General features: G+C 48.1%; 1 protein-coding gene across 1 annotated transcript; it reads right to left on the minus strand.

Annotated features, from left to right (window-relative positions):
• Positions 1 to 1918: 1918 nt before the first annotated feature.
• Positions 1919 to 24017, minus strand: prmt1 (protein arginine methyltransferase 1). Its single transcript, XM_085969863.1, has 10 exons — positions 23935 to 24017; positions 19046 to 19159; positions 17899 to 18054; positions 16548 to 16611; positions 14321 to 14463; positions 9888 to 9975; positions 8353 to 8468; positions 7932 to 8082; positions 6433 to 6554; positions 1919 to 5585 (listed from the first exon to the last, which is right to left on the minus strand). The coding sequence occupies exons 1-10, from the start codon at positions 23950 to 23952 to the stop codon at positions 5502 to 5504; spliced, it is 1056 nt and encodes a 351-aa protein (XP_085825989.1). The 5' UTR covers positions 23953 to 24017; the 3' UTR covers positions 1919 to 5501.
• Between the last annotated feature and the right edge of the window lie 14 nt (positions 24018 to 24031).

Below are 24031 nucleotides of genomic sequence, written 5' to 3' on the forward strand. Positions count from 1 at the left end.
CCAATGATTTAATTTTAATTAATTTTCTATGATCAATGTTACAGAAAATTTAGGCTGAGGTCCCTGCTATTTCTACAACTCTCACTGCATTGTGAATACCGACTCCATGTGCAGAATAGTTTTTCTTTTAGTTGTGTTGGATAGTGTGCAGCGATCACTGCTCCCTCGTGCCTGGAAGTGCTCTAACCTTCTGGTTTAGAAATGAACGCAACTTCAGGCTGTTCCTCAGACCGCCCGTGTTTCCAGGATGGTGTGGGTTTCTGAGCACTAACTTGTGAACCAGCATCTATCGCCAATCTGTGCAGATCATTGTTTGGAAATGTGGCTGAGCTGGGAGATTAACTTCTGTCCTGCAGAGATGTTTAAATAAAAGTTCTTGCAGTGCACAAGGCTGAGTTTTTGTTTTGAGTGCATGAGGCCTGGATGGTTTAACTTGCATATATTTCATAGAAAGACTTGCATTTGACAACCTCAGGACATCCCAAAGCGCTATACAGCCACAATGAAGTGTTGTAATATAAGAAACGCAACAGCCAATTTGTGCACAGCAAGCTCCCGCAAACAGCAATGTGATAATGACTGGATAATCTGTTTAGTGATATTGAGGGATAAGTATTGGCCAGGACACTGGCGACAATTCAGGACAGGTCCTCGGTTTAATGTCTCATCTGAAAGATGGCTCCTGGCAGTGCACCCTCAGCACTGGAGTGTCAGCCCAGATTTTTGTGCTCGAGGCTCCGGAGTGGGACTTGAACCCACAACCTGCTGACTCAGTTGCTGATACCAACAGGTTTTAGGTGTTCTAAATTTAGGATTAATCCACCAATGAGGCAACAGAACAACCCTTTCTAAAAGTCCAGGCCAATGAGATGCCACTTGACAGGACTCCTTGAGGTGAGGGTGGGGGTTACATGCGGCCTCAGCTAGTGTTACTGTCTGAGGTAGGGGTTCACTGGTCTAGACCTTGCTTGGCATATGAAAAGCAGGCGAACTCCTGCAGTTTACTGTTGAGTACTGGAAGCTTGTACATCCTCAGATTGCCGTTATTTGGGAAAGGTTATAAAACTGACATATAATTCTTGTTGAAGCAAGAGCCACTGTCCCCATTGCTGCACTGGTGCTCTTATTAGCTGGCATGTAGACAATGGACTGTCACTAATGACTGAGCCAACAGCAGCCTGGTCTCTCTCAGTGCAAGAGTTAAAGCAAGCCAGCTCACCTTGTGTGGCTCAGTCAGCAGCACTCTCACTTTGACTGAGAAGGTCATGGGTTCAAGTCCCACTCCAGAAGACTGGAGTACAAAAGCCAGGCTGACACTCCAATGCCATACAGTCAGAAGTCCTGTCTTTTGGACAAGATGTTAAAAGCAAGGTCTATTTGGTCCAGGTTCCTGTATTTATCTCACACGTGTGGCGTGCTGTGTGTCAGCCATGGCTCAGTGGGCAGCACTCCCACCTTTGAATCAGAAGGTTGTGGGTTCAAGTCCCACTCCAGAGACTGGAGCACAAAATCTAGGCAGACGCTCCCAGTGCAATGCGGAGGGAATGCTGCACTGTCTGGGGTGCCGTCTTACCACCGAGGTCCTGTCTGCTCTCTTGGGTGGAGGTAAAAGATCCCACGTCACTATTGCGAAGAGCAGGGGAGTTCTTCCCTCAAACATCACTTGGTTATCACATTGCTGTTTGTGGGAGCTTGCTGTGCGCAAACTGGCTGCCCTGTTTCCTACATCACAACTGACTACACTTCAAAAAGTACTTCATTGGCTGTAAAACGCTTTGGGACGTACTGAGGCTGTGAACGGCACTGGAGAAATCCGAGTCTTTTATCACAAGAGGGGAAACCCATTGCTACTTCCCTCTAAATGGTTATCCCATCAAAGTGACTGGAGAGTTGAAAAAAAGACTTGCACAAATGGGAGTAACGTCAAACTTTTATTCTCAATGAATGTCACCATATATAAAAAAAACAAAAACATAATTTACTACACAGCCACAATGTTCGCCAGTCAGTACTTGGGGATTAAAAGACCAACATGGCAGTCCCAACACACACTAACACTCTGTAAAAAGATCAATTTTAGGTACAAGTCAGGGCTGTAACAAAGCTTCAGAAATACAACTACCCCTTTAAAACTAAAGGGAGAAAACAGAAAGTGGAGCTTCTTTCTCCTCCCTATCCCGAACATGAAAATCTAAGCATAGTGGGGCGGCACAGCACAGCACCTTCCTCAGATCACAGGTTCAACTCCAAGAAGCTAAAGGGCAAACGACCCGGCTTCCAAACACCAGCCAGGCAACAGGCTGGATCCTGGCCTCGGAAGGAATCGTGGGCACGAGCGCGATCGCAACAGCCCGCCAGGCATCGCCAGTCTTGGCTCAGGAACAGCGGAGATGAAATTGCAACTAGTAAGCAAATGTTACCAGCAATTGCTGCAGGCCGACCCACTCCCGATTGTACATTCAACTAGCGTGGAGGCACACCTTAAAAACTGAGTAAAAGCACACGTAGGAAAAGTTAAAACACACAAGAGTCTCGGAACAGTACTTCTCGTTTGGCAGTCGAATCAAAACTTGGTCACAGCCCTTGGATATTGTATTGTACATAACCGAAACACCATCTCCACACGTTAAAAAAAAAAAGCTGGCATAGCGAGGCAGCACTCAGATTCCAAGAGAGTCTTGTTTCTAGTTTCATTTTCAGACCTGATGAGCAAGCCTCACCAAACAGGTCTAAAGAATGCAGTCACCCAGCTCCAACCAACCAGCCCCCTTCCCCCAGCACTACACACTGGGCCACAGGCATCTCCACACTGCAGTGATACATTACGGTGCCACGCGCTAACCTTTACCCAATATATAAAACGTGATGGGAAAATTGTTTTGGAACTGGCAATGCTTCAGTGGGTAAATTGCTCTGTGCACCAACTGGCGCAGTACTGAGCCACACCTATGCAGAACTCAGTAAAGACAGCGAGGGGTGGCGGCCTTAAAGGGGCCGTGCGGCGCCAAAAGAAATTAGATGAAACCTTGGTGGGGGCGTTACAATTAGCTACAGCACTTGAGGTTGGAAGGGGTTGAAAAGAGAAAAAAATCAATCAGCTAGGGCTCTCAAGAGTGACCCTTGCTGGAGAACAGACATGCTCGAGCAAAACACAGCTCAGTTAGTGATGCTCATCAGCTGCATAGCCCATCAATGCTCCCTGGCCAGACTCTCAAACCATCCCATCAGGAAGGTACAACATGTTTGAGAGAGCTTTAAAATACGTATCCGGACAAGGGATATCTAGCGTCAGAAATGACATCCACCACGAAGGGTGGCGCTCATGGAACTTGCAGTACAGGTCAATCGGAGGGAGGGAAAGAAAACAGTGTTTTGAGCCCAAAACTGTCTGATGTGCCGCAAGAACTGGAAGTCAAAGCTCCTTTCTCAACCTGAATGGTGTGTCGCTAAGCAGATCGGATTCTGCTCAAACAAGAACCGTTTTAAGATAGTGTTTATGAAACGATGACTGTTCCACCAGGGCTGCAACCTATGCCAGAGTTATACCACTCTGCAGCCTTGCAATGTTTATTAAATTCTTCACCTGGTGCAACCATGACCTGCCAAAACAGAAGTAGGTGTTGGGTTAGGGGGGAGGGAGAAAGCGAGATGGCCTGGGGATAGTTACAGCCCTACGATTATTTCACTCACGGGAACACAACCACTTCTGTTCAAGGTTTTTAAAAACCAAGTCCATTCGGATAGTGGCAATCGCATACGAGGCACAAACGGCACCAATATCGGTAATGTTTACGCACAGCCTCCCTGCTCACAGCAGGTTCAGAATTCCCTCCTGCTCCCAAGTTTCAGAACAACTCCCCCCAAATGTCTTACCGTGCAGCAAATTCCCAATTCCCGAGTGTCTTTGAGTTGTTCGACCGGACCGGCAGGTTTACGGAGCGTTGATGGCTTGGCTCAGCCAAGTTTCACAGTAACATGGACTCTTGCAATGTGCAAGACAAGCAGGCCGTCACAAACCTTCGACACAGGCGTCCGGACCTGGAGACTCTACATGCACTTAGAGGCTTGTGCACTTACACAGAGGCTTGTGCAGAGGATAAACTGGCAGCAGCTACGTAGAGGTGAAGCAGCAAACTCAAGTCACCGAGCGCCTCCCACTGGAAGGTTACTTGGCAATTGCTTGAGAAACAAAAGTTAAACACTGAACCTAGAGTTCTGTGCAACTGAAGGAGAGAGATTTCAAAATGGCACCAAGTTAATGGATGGATAAACTGCTGCAGAAAAATCATTTAATTGCAGGACAAAAAAAGGCAAATTAAAGTCAAGTTGAACTCATTGAGGGAGATGGAAAGAACAAATCACAGCAGGACCAGAGAGAGAGAGACAAATGTCTAGCTTCAAATGCCATGCTGACCCAGCCAAAGACAACCTCCTTGCAGCGAGTCGAATTTAAAAACAAAAACACAAGATGCTACCAGAAGCCACAATCTGGTTATTTAGACTGCCTGTACTGGAGTGACCACCACCAGCTGTAGTGTACGCCTAAACACAGAACTACGACTCAACCGCCCCCCTTTTTACCCCGATGCTGGGGTTTTGAGCCCAGCAATCCCACAGAATAGCGAGGAACCAGGAAATCTGTGCTCGTGCGGTTTCGGCCGAGCTGGAGAATGGGCACAATAGAAATGATGGGATTCCCACAGCGTGAACAAGCTCGGTAAAAAAAAAAAATCTCTCCACCTGCCAACACCCAAAAACAGTTTCCTCGACCCAATCGCATTTGTCGGAGGAGTGTTTGGGATCTTGCGGTCAACCCTTGGACTCCACATCCCCATCTCTGAAGGCAGACGCTTTCTATAGTAACAGCAGTTTGAACACTTTTGTTTTTGCTCTACCTCACATCGCGATGCACTCCACTTTGGAGACAACAAAGGAGTTCTCCAGTCAGAAACAAGGTCCCAAAATAAGTTATTACATTAAAAAAACAGAAGTAAGACGCACTTGTAAAGTTAGGCCAGAATCGCTTTGCTGACTGAAGAATGATTTGCCAAATTAGGGAACTAGCAGATATCTAAAGTACCATTTTTTTTCTTTAAAAAAAAAACCCCCCCAATATACTTGACCCAGACCTTAACCCCTGCCTGCCAAGGTAGATCTAGCTCAGAATCAGGGATTTGCATTAAAATGTGTTTTAAAAAGAAAACAAAAATCACAATAGAGCAGCTTGAGAATGGTTCCATAATAGCACAAGTGGCAACTGCTAGAACTAGAATTACTCTAGATGCCCCCCCCCCCCCCCCCACTCCTCCTCCTCCCGGCCCATATGCCATGCTAACGGACTCTTAACCGATCGAAGAGAGGGGAGCAGTCAGTCGCACAGCCAAATCTGGAAAAACGAGAAGGTTATCTACATATAGGACACTACAGTGGTCGCACTCGAGCCTGTGAATGGAGCAGTGTGGACGGTGCGCGCGGCTGGAGGGAGGGGGGTGGAGGTGGATCTAGCGCATCTTGTAGTCGATGGAGCTGGACATCTCGCACAGCTGCCCCTTGAATTCAATGTCGACGGTAAAATCGAGGTCCCGCTGGAGGGAGGGGAAAAAAAAGTCAAGTTTTAATCCATTGTTTTATCTCATTGAAACGTTTTTTTTTTTTTTTTTAAATAATATAAAGAGGGCTTGACAAGGTAGCGGTGGAGAGGCTGTTTTCCCCTGGCTGCAGAGTCGAGAGCTAGGGGTCACAGTCTTAGAATGTCTTCACTCAGAGGGTGGTGAATCTTTGGAATTCTCTAGCCCAGAGGGCTGTGGAGGCTCAGTCGTTGAGTAGATTCAAGGCTGAGATCGATAAGATTCTTTGGTACCAAGGGATAGGAGGCAATGTTCCCTTTAAGAAGTGCGGCTGCGCAGCTTCTCAGCCTCTCGCGCAGCCAGCTCCCCAATGGGGAAACCCACACGTGCGCAGTATTTTGAATGGTCCGCACACCCGAAAACATTTAACGGGAACATTGATATGGGGAATAGGGCAGGAAAGTGGAGTTGCTCTGAAGTTCAGCCATGTTGTTACTGAAGGCTCGATGATGAGGCGTATGGCCTACTCCCATTTCTTATGTTCCGGTCGAGTACAGAATTCACCACCACCTGCTGGCTGCATGCTTACTGTGACTAAGGAACCCGCTTCCCAGGCAGCTGCCAACGCCACTCTCCAGGCAGATTAACAGGAGGGGCTCCAGGCCAACAGCGCTCCCCTGTTTTAGACCCCTCTCTGGAGCAAATGCTCAGTTCTGGTCTCCTCCTCAGCACACCTTCTCCAGTGTCTCTATATCCTTTTTATAATATGGAGACCAGAACTGATCATGGTACTCCAAGCGCGGTGAGTCTGTAATCTTAGCCACTAACGTTGCTACATGCACGCACTTGTAGTGTCCAAACTTACATTGTTCTTGGCGTTGGGTTTCATGCTAACTGTTCCGAAGATCTCCTCGCCTCGCTTGACTGTCAAGTAGTCCTGCATGTAGAAAACGGTCTGCTTCCAGTGAGTGTAAGGGGCGTCAGGGGCTGCAATTAAAGAACAGGAGACGAGTTACGCCATAGGCGTAAGGATCACGCACACAGAGAGAGGAAGGAGACCGAGTTTACTTGGCCACACCACAATCAAATCGTCAGTAACGCCACTCACAGACATTGCACCGCACAGCAGGTAGTTATGCAGCACACAAGCAAGCAGTGCTGCACGAGGGCTCTGTAGCTGGAGCGTACACCCAGAGAACAGGAGGAGGCAACAACTGCAAAGACCTTCCCCCACCCCCCCACCAAACTAATTGTTTCTTCAGCATCCAAGCCTCAAGCGTACACTAGATGAGGACGATGCAAATCAGTGTTAGACAGCAACAAGACATCACCTCACTCCCTTCAAGTGCCAACTCTTGCTGGGACACAGCCGCATGGTCACCGGCAGCCCTTCACAAATTTATCTAAGCAGTTAATCTTCATTACAAGCTCAAACAGAGAGCACGGAGTAAGCTACTCATCCACAGGAGAGGGCAGACTGTAGCGGATCCCCACCATATCCTCACTCAACATCCACTCCCCAGCAGGGTGGCATTCATTAGCAGCAGCGGACACCGATTGATCCCTGGCTCAAGGGAGGCCAATTACACCGGCCCAACTGTGCTTGAAGTTTCACAATCACATTCCTAGCAGATAAGGGAATTAGGGGTTACGGGGAAAGGGCAGGGAAGTGGACCCGAGTCTAGATTCGGATCAGCCATGATCCTATTGAATGGCGGAGCGGGGCCGTATGGCCTACTCCTGCTTCTTATGTTCTTATTCAATGGAGATGCTCAACATGATGAGTGGTTTTGTTAAGAGTAGTTAGGGAGAAACACTTTCCACTGGCGAGGGCCAGGGACCAGAGGATTCTGATTGAGGGCAATTGGCAAAAAAAAAAGTTGCGATATGGAATGCACGACCGGAAAGGGCAGCAGAAGCAGATTAAACAGCAACTTTCAAAAGGGAATTGGATAAATACTCGAAAGGGAAAAATATGGCCTTCTTTTGTGCTGAATGATTCGCAGTAGGTCGCAGACAAGGAGGAGAGGTGGAAGGGCAGAGGGGTTTAGGGAGGGAATTCCAGAACTTTGGGCCGAGGCAGATGACAGCACGGCCGCCAATGGTGGAGGTGAAGGAAATCAGGGACGCGCAAGAGGCCAGAATCGGAGGAGCGCAGAGACCTCGGAGGATTGAAGAAAGGCAGAGAGCTAGGAAGGTCAAGGGATACAAAGGCAAGGGCGAGAATTTTAAATCGGAGGCGGACAGCGTTCGATGGAAGGTCAGTTTGTCCAGCATCGTTCCAAGCACAATCGGAGTTCCAACCTGCTCGTCACCCGCCATGGAATGACAAGACACCCCCCCCCCACCACCCAAAGACTGTACCTGTGGAGAAGCCCGTCCTCTTGTGGCACCGGGTGAACTCAATGTTGAAGTACGCCACCAGTGCGTGGATGTAGTCGTTGCGTGTGACTTGCAGGCAGAAAGGCGACGTGAACGACAGGTCGCCCACTTTCACCGTGTAAATGTCCACTTCCTGAAGGAACACACAATTCAGTTGCATAGGATACATTTTTTAAACTACGCACACACACACACCTCTTACCCCACCTTTGTCTTTAGGTCCCCTGCAGCCAAACTCTCAGCGTCCTTTGGATTGCTGGAAGGAGTTTACACAAAAGCAGCCCCACAACCCAACCCTTCCAATTATTCATCCTTGCATAGTAGAGCTGCGGTTTGAAGTTTTATGGTGCCCATTCTCCCTCCCCGAGAGGAAGCTCTGAATGTAATAAAATCACACACTAACCTTGATGAGACAGGCATTGGTCACCAGCTGCTTGGGGTCCACTACATCCACCAGTGGTTCCTTGATGGCCACATCCTTTATACAGGACATATCGAAACCGTAGACATTCTCCCACCCTGTCGACAAAGGTAAAGAGGCCGGTTACGAACTTGCAGACAAGTTACCGTTAGCTGTAAAATTCTACCATCGTAGATACCCCCCACAAAACTTAATAAAACCACGCAGTTCTGGACTAATCCCCCAGGCACTCCCCTTGGCTCAGTGTGCAGATCCCCGCCGTGCACTGAGTAAGCGGATCTCAGCCAGGAGAGTAGTGGGGCACAACAGATGGCCCTGGGCATGGAAAGAAAAGTCAAGCAGGAATGCAGCTCCTGGCTGCTATCCAGCTGGAAGACACAGATAACCAGAGGCTGGGCAAAGGACAACAAATAACTTGCACAAGCCGAACAACAATGGCCAGAAATGCCGCGGCTGACGCCTGTGCAATAGTCCCAAAATAAAATCATTTTCAGCAGAGCTGATGCAAACTGATTGGCACTCGTCAGTTCCAGTATCAAACCTCCACTCAAGGGAGATCGCTGCATTATACACAAAAATCATATAAGCCCGAATTTTGCGGTGGGTAATGACGGTGAACTGTCAGCATTCGCCATCATAACCCCTCTGAAACTGACCTCAACATCAGGATTTAGCGCATACGCATCTAAACGCGAGAATCCTGAAGTTGGGGGTCAGTCATTGCTCCGACACAGGCTGCACTGTGGACCCCCCACATATAGCCGGCAATTCGTGAAACCATTGGAACCAATGAAAACGTGGAACTTTTCCGCACTGATATCACGGTTAAATACCCCATTAAACCTTGAGCCTTGTTGCAATAGGTGTAATCAGGGTTTTAATAGCGTATTGACTGCTAAACAACCGTTCTAGCCCTGAAATTTGTGTGTGTGGAATGTCAAATTTCTCCATAAAAATTACAATAAATTTAAAAAAAAAAAAAAAACATCTGTTCATGATAGTATGATAGTTTAACTTCTACCTTATCTCCACGTGAAAGTCTCAATCTTTATTTCACTAACTTTTTAAAAAAAATAAAGAAGCTGCTTTTTATTTCCTGGTTTGCTGCCAGAGATTGACTGCTTAGGGACAGCTTGATGACGTCTCTGCTTCATCGCTCTCGGAATTCCCCATTCACAACACTACAATCAATTACATGTCGAGAAACCTCAAGGTTTTGCCAGAGACCACAAAATCTTTGTGGGCCGCTTTTAGAAGTCAGCGGCGCGCGCCTTCGCCTCGCCAGCGACCGCAAATTACAGTCCAATGCCGTTCAGCCCCTCCAGCCTGTTGTACCATTTAATTAGACCTGGTCATTGTCTCATTGCTGTGCGCAAAGATTGGCAGCCGTGTTTCCTACATTACAACAGCGAGTACACTTCACAAGTACTCTGGTTGGCTGTAAAGCACTTTGGAGACACCCTGGGGTCGAGCAAGGCACTATATAAATGCAAGTTTTAGTTTCCATGCAAACTTACAATGGATCTTGTAGTCCTTGTACTGTCGGTCTTCAATGGCTGTGACGTACAGAGCAGCCCGGTCTGGGAAAATCAGGCCTCCTGTATGCTGAAAAAAAGGGACACAGATCAGAAAAATAAATGTATAGCAACGCGCAGTAATACCCCAACCTCGCCCCCGCTACCGAACTGCTGACGAGGAGACACACTCTACTGCACTTGTTACACAAAAGGACATTTAATCAAAGTCACAGCCTTGACCCGAGTGCGTATAACTGGAGTGACTACCAGTAAACTCAGAAACATAGAAGATAGGAGCAGGAGTAGGCCATTCAGCCCGAGCCTGCTCCTGCCATTTAATGAGATCATAGAGTCATAGAGTTTTACAGCACAGAAAGAGGCCCTTCGGCCCATCGTGTCCGCGCCGCCCATCCATCCCTGTCCAGTCTAATCCCATTTTCCAGCATTTGGTCCATAGCCTTGTATGCAATGGCATTTCAAGTGCTCATCCAAATGCTTCTTGAATGTTGTGAGGGTTCCTGCCTCTACCACCCTTTCAGGCATTGAGTTCCACATTCCAACCACCCTCTGGGTGAAAAAGTTCCTCCTCAAATCCCCTCTAAATCTCCTGCCCCTTACCCTGAATCTATGTCCCCTTGTTATTGACCCCCCTACTAAGGGGAAAAGTTCCTCTTTATCTACCCTATCTATGCCCCTCATCATTTTGTACACCTCAATCAGGTCCCCCCTCAGCCTTCTTTGCTCCAAGGAAAACCCCAGCCTGACCAGCCTCTCTTCATAGCTGAGGCGCTCCATCCCAGGTAACATCCTGGTGAATCTTCTCTGCACCCTCTCCAAAGCAATCACATCCTTCCTATAGAGGCGACCAGAACTGCACACAGTACTCCAGCTGTGGCCTCACCAGCGTTTTGTACAGCTCCATCATAACCTCCCTGCTCTTATATTCCATGCCTCGGCTAATGAAGGCAAGTATCCCATATGCCTTTTTAACCACCTTATCTACCTGTTCCGCTGCCTTCAGGGATCTATGTACATGTACACCAAGGTCCCTCTGACCCTCTGTACTTCCTAGGGTCCTACCACTCATTGTGTATTCCCTTACCTTATTTGTCCGTCCAAAATGCATCACCTCGCACTTTTCAGGGTTAAATTCCATTTGCCACTTTTCCACCCATCTGACCAACCCGTTTATATCGTCCTGTAGCCTGAGGCTTTCCTCCTCGCAATTTACCACCCCACCAATTTTCGTGTCATTTGCGAACTTACTGATCATACCTTTTACATTCTCATCCAAGTCATTTATGTAGATCACAAACAACAAGGGACCCAGCACCGATCCCTGCAGTACACCACTGGACACAGGCTTCCAGTCACAAAAGCAACCTTCGACCATCACCCTCTGCCTCCTGCCACTCAGCCAGTTTAGGATCCAACGCGCCAAGGCACCCTGGATCCCATGGGCTCTTACCTTCTTGACCAGTCTCCTATGCGGGACTTTGTCAAAAGCTTTACTGAAGTCCATGTAAACCACATCCACAGCATTTCCCTCATCCACCCCCCTAGTCACCCCCTCGAAAAATTCAATCAGATTTGTCAGACATGATTTACCCTTGACAAAGCCATGCTGACTATCCCCGATTAATCCTTGCCTCTCCAAGTGGAGACTAATTTTGTCCCTCAGAATCTTTTCCAATAATTTTCCTACCACAGATGTTAGGCTCACTGGCCTGTAATTCCCTGGTTTATCCCTGCTACCCTTCTTGAATAATGGTACTACGTTAGCTGTTCTCCAGTCCTCTGGTACATCCCCTGTGGCCAGAGAGGTTCTGAAAATTTGTGTCAGAGCCCCTGCAATCTCCTCCTTTGCATCCCACAGCAGCCTGGGATACATCTCGTCCGGGCCTGGGGATTTATCCACTTTTTGGCCTGCTAAAACCGCTAGCACCTCCTCCCTCTCGATGCTAATATGTTAAAGTATGTCACAGTCCCCTTGCCCGATTTCTATGTCTGCATCGTCTTTCTCCATAGTGAACACAGATGCAAAAAATTCATTTAAAACCCCGCCTACATCATCTGGCTCTACACACAGATTGCCACTTTGGTCCCTAATGGGCCCTACCCTTTCCCTGGTTATCCTCTTGCCCTTAATATACTTATAAAACATCTTAGGATTTTCCTTTATTTTGCTCGCCAGTGTTATTTCATGGCCCCTCCTCGCCCTCCTAATTTCTTTTTTAAGTATGCCCCTGCACTTTTTATACTCCTCTAGGGCTTCTTCCGTCTTTAGTCTTTTGTAACTGCCAAAAGCCCCCCTTTTATTTCTAATGCATTTTTGTATATCCCTTGTCATCCAAGGTTCCCTTTGCTTGTTGGTCCCACCCTTGACCTTTACAGGAACATGTTGGCGTTGTACTCTCTCTATTTCCCTTCTGAAAGTCTCCCAATGTTTTGATGTGGATTTTCCTATAAGTAGCTGCTCCCAGTCCACTTTGGCCAGATCCTGCCTTATCATATTAAAATCGGCCCTCCCCCAATTCAGAACCCTTATTTCCGGGCCGTCTTTGTCTTTTTCCATGACCACCTTAAATCTCACCGAATTATGGTCACTGTCGCCAAAATGCTCTCCTACTGACACTTCCACCACTTGCCCGGCTACATTCCCCGGAATTAGGTCCAGTACCGCCCCCTCTCTTGTAGGACTTTCTACATGTTGGCTCAAAAAGCTCTCCTGGATGCACTAAGAATTCTGCACCCTCTAAGCCTTTCACACTCTGACTATCCCAATTTATATTGGGGAAGTTGAAATCCCCCACTATTATTACCCTATTATTTTCACACTTTTCTGAGATTTGCCTACATATCTGTTCCTCTATCTCCCCCTGACTGTTTGGGGGCCTATAGTACACTCCCAGCAAAGTGCTTGCCCCCTTTTTGTTTTTAAGTTCTACCCATATGGCCTCATTAGAGGAACCCGCTAATATATCATTCCTCCTTACAGCAGTAATTGACTCCTTAATTAATATTGCAACACCCCCTCCCCTTTTACAACCCCCTCTGTCTCGCCTGAAGATTCTATACCCCGGAATATTGAGCTGCCAGTCCTGACCCTCCCTCAACCATGTCTCCGTGATAGCAACAATATCGTACTCCCATGTGTTCAACAACAACTTCATGGCTGATCATCCAAATTCAGTACCCGGTCCCTGCTTTCTCCCCATATCCCTTGATCCCTTTAGCCTCAAGAAATATATCTAACTCCTTCTTGAATATATTTATTGAATTGGCCTCTACTGCCTTCTGTGGTAGAGAATTCCACAGGTTTACCACTCTCTGGGTGAAGAAATTCCTCCTCATCTCTGTCCTAAATGGCTTACCCCTTATCCTTAGACTGTGACCCCTGGTTCTGGACTCCCCCGTCATCGGGAACATCCTTCCTGCATCTAGTCTGTCTAGTCCTGTTAGAATTTTATAAGTTTCAATGAGATCCCCTCTCATTCTTCTAAACTCCAGTGAGTAGAAGCCCAATCGACCCAATCTCTCCTCATACGTCATTCCTGCCATCCCAGGTATCAGTCTGGTGAATCTTCGCTGCACGCCTTCCATGGCAAGAATATCCTTCCTCAGATAAGGCGACCAAAACTGCACACAACTCAGAACACACACTGCCTCAACAGACGAGACAGGAACACCACACACACACACACACACACACACTAACTTGCACTAGTACAGTAATGTAAAGAAATTCCCAAAGTAGCATCACAAATAAGGAACAGTCCTTGGACCAAAGGAAAGGGATAAAGCTGCAATCCACTCTTAATTCAAATACAGCACAGGGGATATAATTTTTACTTCATACAAGGGCAGATGCACACAGCTTCTTTTTTTTTTTTTTACTGGCATACAAGACACTCCGAACTTGGCGTCAGCAGTTACTATTTCATCCAGGGTGGCAACTGGGGCACTTCAACTTTGCCTCCGCACCCCCGATTGCCACCAGTGACAGCAGACGGACAGTGCGCACAAGGTCAGCAGACGAGGAATGGATTGAGTTCTGCCGCGACACCTTGCACTGCCGAGCATGCCTGCCGATGTCTGCGGTCTGGCCTCCCGTACAAACAATGTACGAGAAGCTGCAGAGCGCCGGTGGAAGCCACGCTCTTGCCGATCCCAAACCTCCAGCTGGGGGGGGGGGGGGGGGGGGGGCGCTATTTGGCAAAAAAAGTTACTAATGAAACCAGGCTCCAAGAAGCATTAAAACAGATTGGAGTATAATCATTATTTCATATGCAGCTGACAGGGAGGAAACGGGGTGAAATCCCGTTGCGACTGACACGCGGGCTTTGCTGGATCACTGTGTGAATGGTCAAGCAGACTGTACTAAGCCATCAGCATTCACACAATCTTGCAACCAATTTGCTCTCGACACATACCATCCACTTGTCCCTTGCGTAGATGACCGTGTTCAGCATCGACTCGTAGAAGAGACAGTAGCCCATCCACTCGCTGATGATTATGTCCACTTTCTCCACGGGCAGCTCCACCTCCTCCACCTTGCCCTTAATTATAGTGATAACTGCAACAGGAACGAGGAGCACTCAGTACATCCACAAGCAGCTAAAACAGAACTCCCCAAATCCATCAAATTACATTTCGTGGCTTTATCTGGCCAATAGAGTGGAGATTTATGTAGCAGGTGGACACAGCATAGAAAAAAACCCACACCCAATTAGACGCTTTGTGTTACACAAGTTTAAAAATCAAACCCAGCGACTCTAAAGATCATGACAGTGAAAGGGCAGAGAAACTCCATAAAGGAGGGTCTCCACTTGCCTGGGTGAGTGCAACTCCAACACTCAAGAGGCTCCACAGCATCCAGGACAAAGCAGCTCGCTTGATTGGCACCCCATCCACCACCTTAAACATTCACTCCCTCCACCACCAGCGCACCGCAGCTGCAGTGTGTACCATCTACAAGATGCCCTGCAGCACAACTTGCCAAGGCTTCTGCGGCAGCACCACCCAAACCTGCGACCTCTTCCACCTAGGGCAAGAGGCAGCATGCGCATGGGAACACCACCACCTGCAAGTCACAACATCCTGACCTGGAAATATATCGTCGCTGGGTCAAAATCCTGGAACTCCCTCCCCAACTTCACCACACGGACTGCAGCGGTTCAACTAGAAGGAGGCTCACCACCACCACCACCTTCTCAAGGGCAATTAGGGATGGGCAATAAATGCTGGCCTTGCCAGCGACAGCCACATCCCATGAAAAAATAAATCCCAGTCAGTGTTGAGTTGGCAAATCTCAACCGACAAGCAACTACAATAGGCCTTACTGCTAAGATTTCCATTACAGATAACGGTCTAGAAACCCCCACTAAAAAATAGTACAGACATCAGGCGAGGACAAATCAGCAGCTCATTTACCTGCACCCCACCCCCCGTAATCTAGGTTTAGCCACAAGGAATTCCACTTTGGAAAGATAGTTGGGCTTGGATCACCAGAGAGAGGTGGAAATTAAAGAGCCACCACCAGGATGGCTGACACACGAAATGCAAGGTCAGATATCTAGCGTAGACTTGGGCTAGTTCCAGTTCCACTATCAATAAATTACCAACTGTTTTTGTAAAATAAGCTCCATTGCATTGAAGCCAGGGAGTGAGACCATGCACGTGCCAGTCACAGGGCTCTACAACAGCAATAGTTGGGGGGTGGGGGGTATGTCCGAGCTTGTTTTCACAGCCCTCGGGGTCACAGATAAAGCCTATTTTCATGCTCCCATTAATTAGCAGATCTCAAGGTGCCGATAGCAACAGCTGGAACTTGGGTGTTCTGACTGAGGATCTGTCACCAACAGCACCAGCCCCTTCCAAACCTACAACGTACTAAAAAGCCGAGGGCTTACTAGGCAGCTGTTTCACTTGGCGAGGTGCTATAGTATACAGATCAAGACCGGCCCGTTTAGGCTACAGCCTGCATTGTCTTGCATACACATCACCCATTTTAACTCCCGGTGCCCCAGGCGATCAATTTCAACCTCTTCATCCTAGTTTTCAATCCCATGCTATTAGAATTCCCCCCCGCCCCCCTCGATTCCTCTGGCTCATCACCTGGCCCCTTCCCTCCAATCGTACCTCCTGTAATTCTCCTCCGAGCCTACTCCTCATTTTGCTATTCCTCCTTAGAAAAACCTTCACTAACTGCATCTTCAGTCCCCCCCCAATGTAAACCCCTACACTTGCTGCTTGGTATCTAGCCCTTTTCTTGTAAAGCACGCAGACATGAGCAGTGCATCTTCAATAGTAATTTGTTCCATCGTCTGCTTAGCTCAGGTAGGGCAGCAGCGAGGAGGGAAACCCGCCCCGCCCCAGTGACACTTATCAAGTGAGCCCTGCCGACAGCCCGCACCATCTGAGAAAAAGGATATTCTCAGGCACGACGCATCCCACAGCTGAATAGTGAACCAGCACACTAGTTCTAGTACCCGGATTCTAGTACCCGATCGCTCTTGGCCAAGTAGCAGGCTGCTTGCAAAAAAAAGTCGGCATTTTCGGAGAAAGAACAAAAAAAAAGACCACAGTCATTTATTTGCCTGTAAAGGCTGTGTAACATATACAGGGCGCGAAACACAAGACAATACTGCGGATCCTCACCGTGGTCTAGGTTGTTTGCTTTAATGATCTTCTCAGCATATTCTGAGATATTGGAGCACTCGATCTGTTTAAAATAAAGAAAATTAGCTCACATCCGCACTACACACACATCATGAATGTTTACTTTCAAACATTAAAAGTTTTCCTTTAAACTGCAAAAAAAAAGCAAAAAGTGGTCAGTTTATATTTTAAAAAAACTTGCATTTTAACATCTTTATCATTCAAGGAAGGAGAAGGCAAGAAAAAGCAACTAAAACTCCCATCCCTCACCACTAACTCGATATTCTTGTTGGGAAGGGCAGATGTGTAATCAGGCGAGGCTCAGGGTTGGACTGCTGGGTCACCATGACCAAACACCGTGCCAACAAAGACTGAGCACCACCCCCCAGACAGACTTTTCTCTCCCTAGCCCAGGGACGGTCGTAGTGTCCTAGTTGAGGTCAGCCAACTGTTACATGCAACATATATCTCCGTGCCACTGGGGCTTCCTTAGCAAGGCATCTGGCATACAGCAATCCTGACCAATGTTCCCTCTAAGCTGCGCGCGAGGCCGTACAGTAATCTGCAAGATACCGCACAGGCCGCTCACAAGCTTTCCCATCTGAAATACCGCGCATGCACAGAAATTTAAAGGGACTGCACTTTGAAATAAACAGGCTGCGCAGAACAAAGACAATTTAGAGGGAACATTGCTCCTGATCCTTTAATTTAACAAGATTAACTACATAAATGAAGAAATTGCATTAATATAGCATCGTGTTTCAAATGATCCATAGCGTTCCACATACAACAAATTACTTTTTGTAGTGAAACTACTTGCGTTGGAAAGTGCAGCACAATGTCTCACAAACAGCAATGAAATAAAAGTTAACTACCAGAAATTCTCTTTCTACCGGCACCTAAATAACCGGAAATCTCAACCGGCAAAATTCAGGAGTAGATTCGGATAAGTTTTACTTCATATTAGTGGCCGTGTAACTGGAGTTCCTGGATCTGTGGCCGTGTAACTGGGGTTCCTGCACCTGTTGCCATGCAACAGGGACGCCTGGATCTGTGGCCGTGTACGGGGCTCTCGTACCTTGGTAACTATACCTCTCTGTAATCCGGACTTTTTGATCAACCGGCACCACGCCGGTCCTGTCGGTGCCGGATAAAAAAAAAAAAGTTTCCTGTATTCCTGGCAAGGGAAAAATGCCAGTTTGGACACCAGGACAACTCTGCTCTTCTGCGAACAGTGGCGCGGGATCCTTCTGAACAGACAGAGCCTTGGTTTAACAGCACATCCAAAGCCCAGAGGCCGAGTGTGCCATCAACCGAGACCCGCTCACGATAGACGAGGTGCAACCCTTACCCCAATAACTTTCTTGGCACCGGCCTTGGCTGCAAACATACAAAGGATGCCCGTCCCGCTTCCCACATCGAGGACTATCTTGTCCTTGAAGAGGTGTTTATTGTGGTACATGGAGTTTCTGTAGGTCAAAGTACGAACCTCATCCTTCAGCATTTCCTGTGGCAGGAGAAGAGGAAAGCGTTAAAAAAAAAAAAAAGCCACAAAAAGGCTTGTTTAGAGATTTGGGTTCAGAAAGCCACATTTCTAGGCTGAACACAAGCTGGTTTGCTGCCGTCAGCCTCTAATGCTGAACTGAGGCGACTCCAGATTTTCCCTCCTTTGGGCAAGTACAAAGAACTCACCACAAGAAAACCGCAACCAGGAACCAAAGTCCTACCAGTCGACAGTGCAACAAGTTGGCTCTGCTATGCGCTACGCTATTAACAAGCATCGGGCTTAGAAACGACTCACTTTGGTGGAAAACAAAGTCCAGAAATGAAACTTCCTTATGGTCATAACACACAGGAGGCCATTCGGCCCATCGAGTTGTGCCAGCTCTCTGTCGAGCAATCCAGTCAGTCCCATTCCCCCGCTCTATCCCCGTAGCCCCGCAAGTTTATTTCCCTCAAGTGCCTATCCAGTCTCTCCTAGAAAACATTGAGTGTCTCCGCTTCCACCACTTCCGTCGGCAGCGAGTTCCAGGTCCTCACCACTCGCTGCATAAAAGTTTTCCCTCACACCCCCCCCCCCCGTATCTCTTGCCCAAAACCTTAAATCTGTGTCCCCTAGTCCTTGTACCATCAACTAGTGGGAACAGCCTTTCCCCGTCTAGCCGATCCAAACCCGTTATAATCTTGTACACCTCTATCAAATCACCCCATAACCTCCTTTGCTCTAATGAAAACAAATCCAGCTTCTCCAACCTGTCCTTGTAGCTAAGATCCCCCATCCCCGGAACCATTCTGGTAAATCTTCTCTGCACCCTCTCAAGGGCCTTCACATCATTCCTAAAGTGTGGTGACCAGAACTGGACGCAATACTCCAGTTGTGGCCTAACCAGCGCTTTATAAGATTCAGCATAACTTCTCTACTTTTGTACTCAATATCTCTATTTATGAAGCCAGCCTGAAAAAGTTAATCCCATCCCTTCCCAATTCCCGCTACTCACCTCGTGAATTCCAAAGTGCGCGTAGGAGTCGAAGTAATAATCCTTGGAAGTCATGTCCTCGGCGCCAGCCTTAGCTGGCGCACTGCCATCCGAAACACTAGGGAGTGAAGACACCTGGAAGTCAAATTAGAAACACGGTTATAGGTCGGACCGAACAAAGATTTACCATAACCTCCAGTGGAAGGATCGGAAAGAAACTTTACATCTCCAAACTAACACAGAATGGAGCAGTACTTTATCACCTCAGGCAAATAAACAACAAGTGTAAATTCAGGCCATGATTGTTTTGACACAATGAGGGCCATATCAACTAGACAGATTTAGTTAAAGGAAAACATTGCCCTTTCCTGTCTGAACACCCAAGTTACCGTAATCAGAACACACCTCTTTCCCCCACCACAAATCAAAAACCTGAGTCACATGGCCATCACGTTGGCTTTGGTATCCTTCTCACTACCCAATAAGTAACCTGTACTCAAAAAACAAAAACATTTATTGATTGGTTTCAACCACAGTAGGTGAGCACAGATCTCAAAGGGTTGACTAGCCATTAAAATAATAAAATTAAATCAAGTGAGCAGGCAATCTGAACTCTTGCCGACTTGCAACGCCAGGCTTTAATACAACTACCAGCATTTATATAGCACCTTCACAGAAGCATAATGGGAGCCAAGGAAGGACATATTAGGCGTGTCAAAGAAGTGGGCAGAGGATCTTTAAGGAGGCAGACTGGTTTTTGGAGGAAATTCAAGAACATGGGGCCTAAGTGGCTGAAGTACGGCCGGCAACCGTGGGGGGAAAGGAGGGACGCACAAGAGGTCAGAGGGCAAGAAACGGCGATTTTAAGGGTGGTTTGTAGGCCTGGAGGAGGTTACAGGCACAGGGAGCAGCGAGGATGAGAACGTTTGAAGAGTTGGGGGGGCCAGGAGCAGATGCAAGTCAGCGAGGACAGGACGATGGACGACTGAAACTGGGCATTTGGATGAGCTGAGGTTTGAGAGGTGGAGGACAGATGATGTAAAAAAATACACACTGTCCCCCGCCTCTTAGAAATACTTCCCTTTTAACCCAGACAGTAGTATAATGAGCTAGCATTCCAGCGCAGCATAGCCCTAAAGATCCAAACTGGAGCTGGGAGTTGCTGGGGCCAAAGATACCCCTAACCCAGAGAACTAAAATTAACCTGCGCGTTCCTCATCGACCACCTTAAAAGGGTTTCGGCACCAACAGACACCAAACTGGAGCCTACAATAAATCTGCACAGCACAAACAGCAACCTATACCTACCGCTGATTAATGCAATGCAAATTTGGAGTACAGCAATGAGTCACTTCGTAAACCTCGTGAGAAATTCTCAATACTTGCCTTTAAACTAATCATGCAAACCTCAGATGTGACTTTTAGCCACATCTTGGCACAATTCTGAACATAGGGGGGAGGAGTTAAATGTCACCTGATACAATACCTGATGACTCACAATACCTGATGACTCACTCCAAAAAAAAATCCCACTTTAAAAAAAGATTTAAAGAGCCCCAACTCTACAACCAAACATTACAGACTTCAGTTGCATCATCCGGAGCTAAGTTTTCAAAGATAACCTGGACTACTATTCTCTCCCACCCACAAATTTTTTTTCTTCTTTTAAATAAAGCAGCTGAATAAAAACTTCAGATCACAGATCTGTCAATCAAGATCATCTTGGCTCCCAAGTAAGTGGAGGGAGATTTCGAGCAAAGACAGGCCCTCATGTGGCGAAACAAAGGGTTGCCCCCTTTCCTTACCTCCCTTGAAGCTGACCAAACTCAAGAGAGAACGGGACTGATTAAGAATGTAGGTAGAACAAGAACAAAAAATGTGAATGATTCAAAGTGTTAATATTTATAGAAAAGTCTGACTATCAGATGTGTGGTGGAGGGGGAGAATTATTTATGCACTATTACATAGGATATACAGCACAGAAACAGGCTGTTCTGCCCAGCCAGTCCATGTTCCACTTGAGTGAGCCTCCTCCAGTCATTCCTCATCTATCAGCAGAACCCTCTATTCCCTTCTCCTTCATGCTTATCTAACCTCCCCTTAAATGCATCTGTGCTCTTCGCCTCAACCACTCCCTGTGGTAGCGAGTTCCATTCTCACCACTCTCTGGGTAAAGAGGTTTCTTCTGAATTCCCTATTGGATTTCTTGGTGACTATCTTATATTGATGGCCTCTAGTTTTCTATTCCCAAGTGGAAACACTCTCTCTGTATCCACCCTATCAAAACCTTTCATAATTTTAAAGACCTCTATTACATCACCCCTCAGCGTTTTCTTTTCAAGAGAAAAGAGACCCAGCCTGTTCATCCTTTCCCGATAGGTATAACCTCGCAATTCTGGTATCACAGAATGGTTACAGCACAGGAGGCCATTCAGCCTATGCCAGCTCCCTGCAAGAGCACTTCAGCTAGTCCCACTCTGTCGCCCTTCAATTTTTTTTCCTTCAGGTACTTATCCAACTCCCTTTGAAAGCCACGATTGAATCCGCCTCCACCACCCTCTCAGGCAGTGCATTCCAGATCCGAACCACTCGCTGCGTAAGTTTTTCCTCCTGTCGCCTTTGGTTCTTCTGCAATCACCTTAAATCTGTGTCCTCTGGTTCTCGACCCTTCCACCAATGGGAAGTTTCTCTTTATCTACTGTCTGGACCCCTCATGATATTGAGCACCTCTATCAAATCTCCTCTCAACCTTCTCTGCTCTAAGGAGAGCAACCCCAACTGAAGTCCTTCATCCTAGGAACCATTCTTGTAAATCTTTTCTGCACCCGCTCTAAAGCCTTCACATCCTTTTTACAATAAATGTCTGGGGGTTGGGGGGGGGGGGGGGGGGGGAGGGTGTGTGTGTTTGTGTGGTCAGAGCTCTTGGGATCATTTTCAGGGGGGTAGAGGCTGCCCAGCTCACTCCTCCCCTGGGGCCCGGACTCTCGCTTCGAGCCTCACATGCCATGGCTCAGTGGGTAGAACTCTCGCCTCCAGGTCAGAGGGTTGTGGGTTCAAGTCCCCACTTCAGAGACTTGAGCACAAAAAATCCAGGCTGACACTCCCAGTGTAGTACTGAGGGAGCACTGCACTCAAAGAAGAGCAGGGGCATTCCCCCTCCCTCGCAGTGTCCTGGGGCCAATATTTATCCCTCAATCAACATCAGATTATCTAGCCATCATCACATTGCTGTTTGTGGGAGCTTGCTTTGTGCCAATTGGTGGCTGCGTTTCCTACATTTCAAAAGTACTTAATTGGCTGTAAAGTTCTTTGAGACGTCCTGAGGTGGTGAAAGACGCTACAGAAATGCAAGTTTTTTTTAATGCCGGAGGTCACCTCATTCCCACTCCCGCCAAGCCCCACACCGGAGTGGGGATGGAGCTTGTATTACAAAAAGACTTAGAAACTTTCAACTTTCACGACCTTACAGCCAAAGACATACTTTTTGGAAGTGTAGTCGCTGTTGTAATGTAGTTAATGCGGCAGCCAATTTGCGCACAGCAAATCCCACAAACAGCAACGTGATAATGACCAGCTCATCTGGATTGAGGGATAGAGAGGGGTCCCAGGACACCAGGAGCCGCTGCTTCTTTTACATCCACCTGAGAGAGAGCACGCAGACTGGGGCCTCAGTTTAATGTCTCATCCGAAAGACGGCCCCTCGAACAGTGCAGCGCTCGACTGGGAGTGTCAGCCTGGCTTTTTGTGCTCGTGTCTCTGGGGTGGGACTTGAGCCAACGACCTTCTGACCCAAACGAGAACGCAACCCACTGACTAAATTGCATTTATATAGCACCTTTCACCACCTCGGATGTCCCAAAATACTTTACAGCCAGCAACGTGTAGTCAACACTGCTGTGATACAGGAAATGCCAAACTGCACACAGCAAGATCCCACAAACAGCAATGTGATAAACTGACGCGGGTCAAGGGATAAATATTGCCCCCCCAAGAGAAGAACTCTTCTTCCAATAGCGGGCCCCCGGGATCATTTACATCCACCCACCTGAAAGAGTAGACGGGAGTGAGGTGGGTGGGGGCGCCTCAGTTTTAACCGAAAGACGGCACCTCCGACAGTGCTGTGCTCCCTCGGCAGGGCACTGGAGAATTTTGCGTTTTAAGTCTCTGGAGTGGGCTTTTTATTTCTTGTGCGCGCTCAAGTGTCTCTGGAGTGTGGGGGGAGAAAAGAGACTCGAAACCCACAACCTTCTGACCCAGAGACGAGAGCGCGACCCACTGAGCCACAGCGCACCACCTTAAAATACCCCTAAAACGCTCCACACCTGACGACATGTAGGCAACACTGCGGCGATACGGGGGGGGATGCCCAACTGCGCACAGCAAGATCCCACAAACAGCAACCCGGGGACAGAACTCTTCTTTTTATTCCAATAGCGGCTTTTAATGCAAAAACGGCACCTCCGACAATGCTGCGCCCCCTCAGCAGGGCACGGGGGGGGGGGGGCATTTCTCTGGAGCGGGCATTTTTTTTCGGGGGGGGGGGGGGGCGGCGGACTCGAACCCACAACCTTCTGCCTCAAGAGTGCGACCCGTTGTAGTCATTACTGAGTGACAATGCTGGCTGTTCACCACCCACCCCCACAGGCTCCAGGCGCCGGTAACTAAGGGCCGCACTCGCTCGCTCGCACGCCGCCGCCGCCATTTTGTCCGCACGCCGTCCCGCCTCGGACAATCCACCGCCTGGCCGCCCCTCCCACCGCCATGGCCGCCTCCTCCTCTGCCGCAGCACCCAACTCTGAAACCCGCCTGACTTGGTGTGGACCGGGCCCGCCTTTGCTGCACTTTTATTCGGTAAGCCAGCCAGCCAGCGGCGTTTCTCTCCTCCCGTCTCCTCTCACACCCGCACCTACCTCCATGCATTCGGCCATCTTGTGAAAGAAGGGCCGTTCATCTTCGTCCACTTTTTATACCGCCCCGCCTCCTTTTCATTGGCCGGCCCGCCGGCCC

The sequence above is a fragment of the Somniosus microcephalus genome, chromosome 28 (assembly GCF_052327205.1).
Source record: "Somniosus microcephalus isolate GS21.2 chromosome 28, FLI_Smic_1.0, whole genome shotgun sequence".
Classification (NCBI taxonomy): Eukaryota; Metazoa; Chordata; class Chondrichthyes; order Squaliformes; family Somniosidae; genus Somniosus; species Somniosus microcephalus.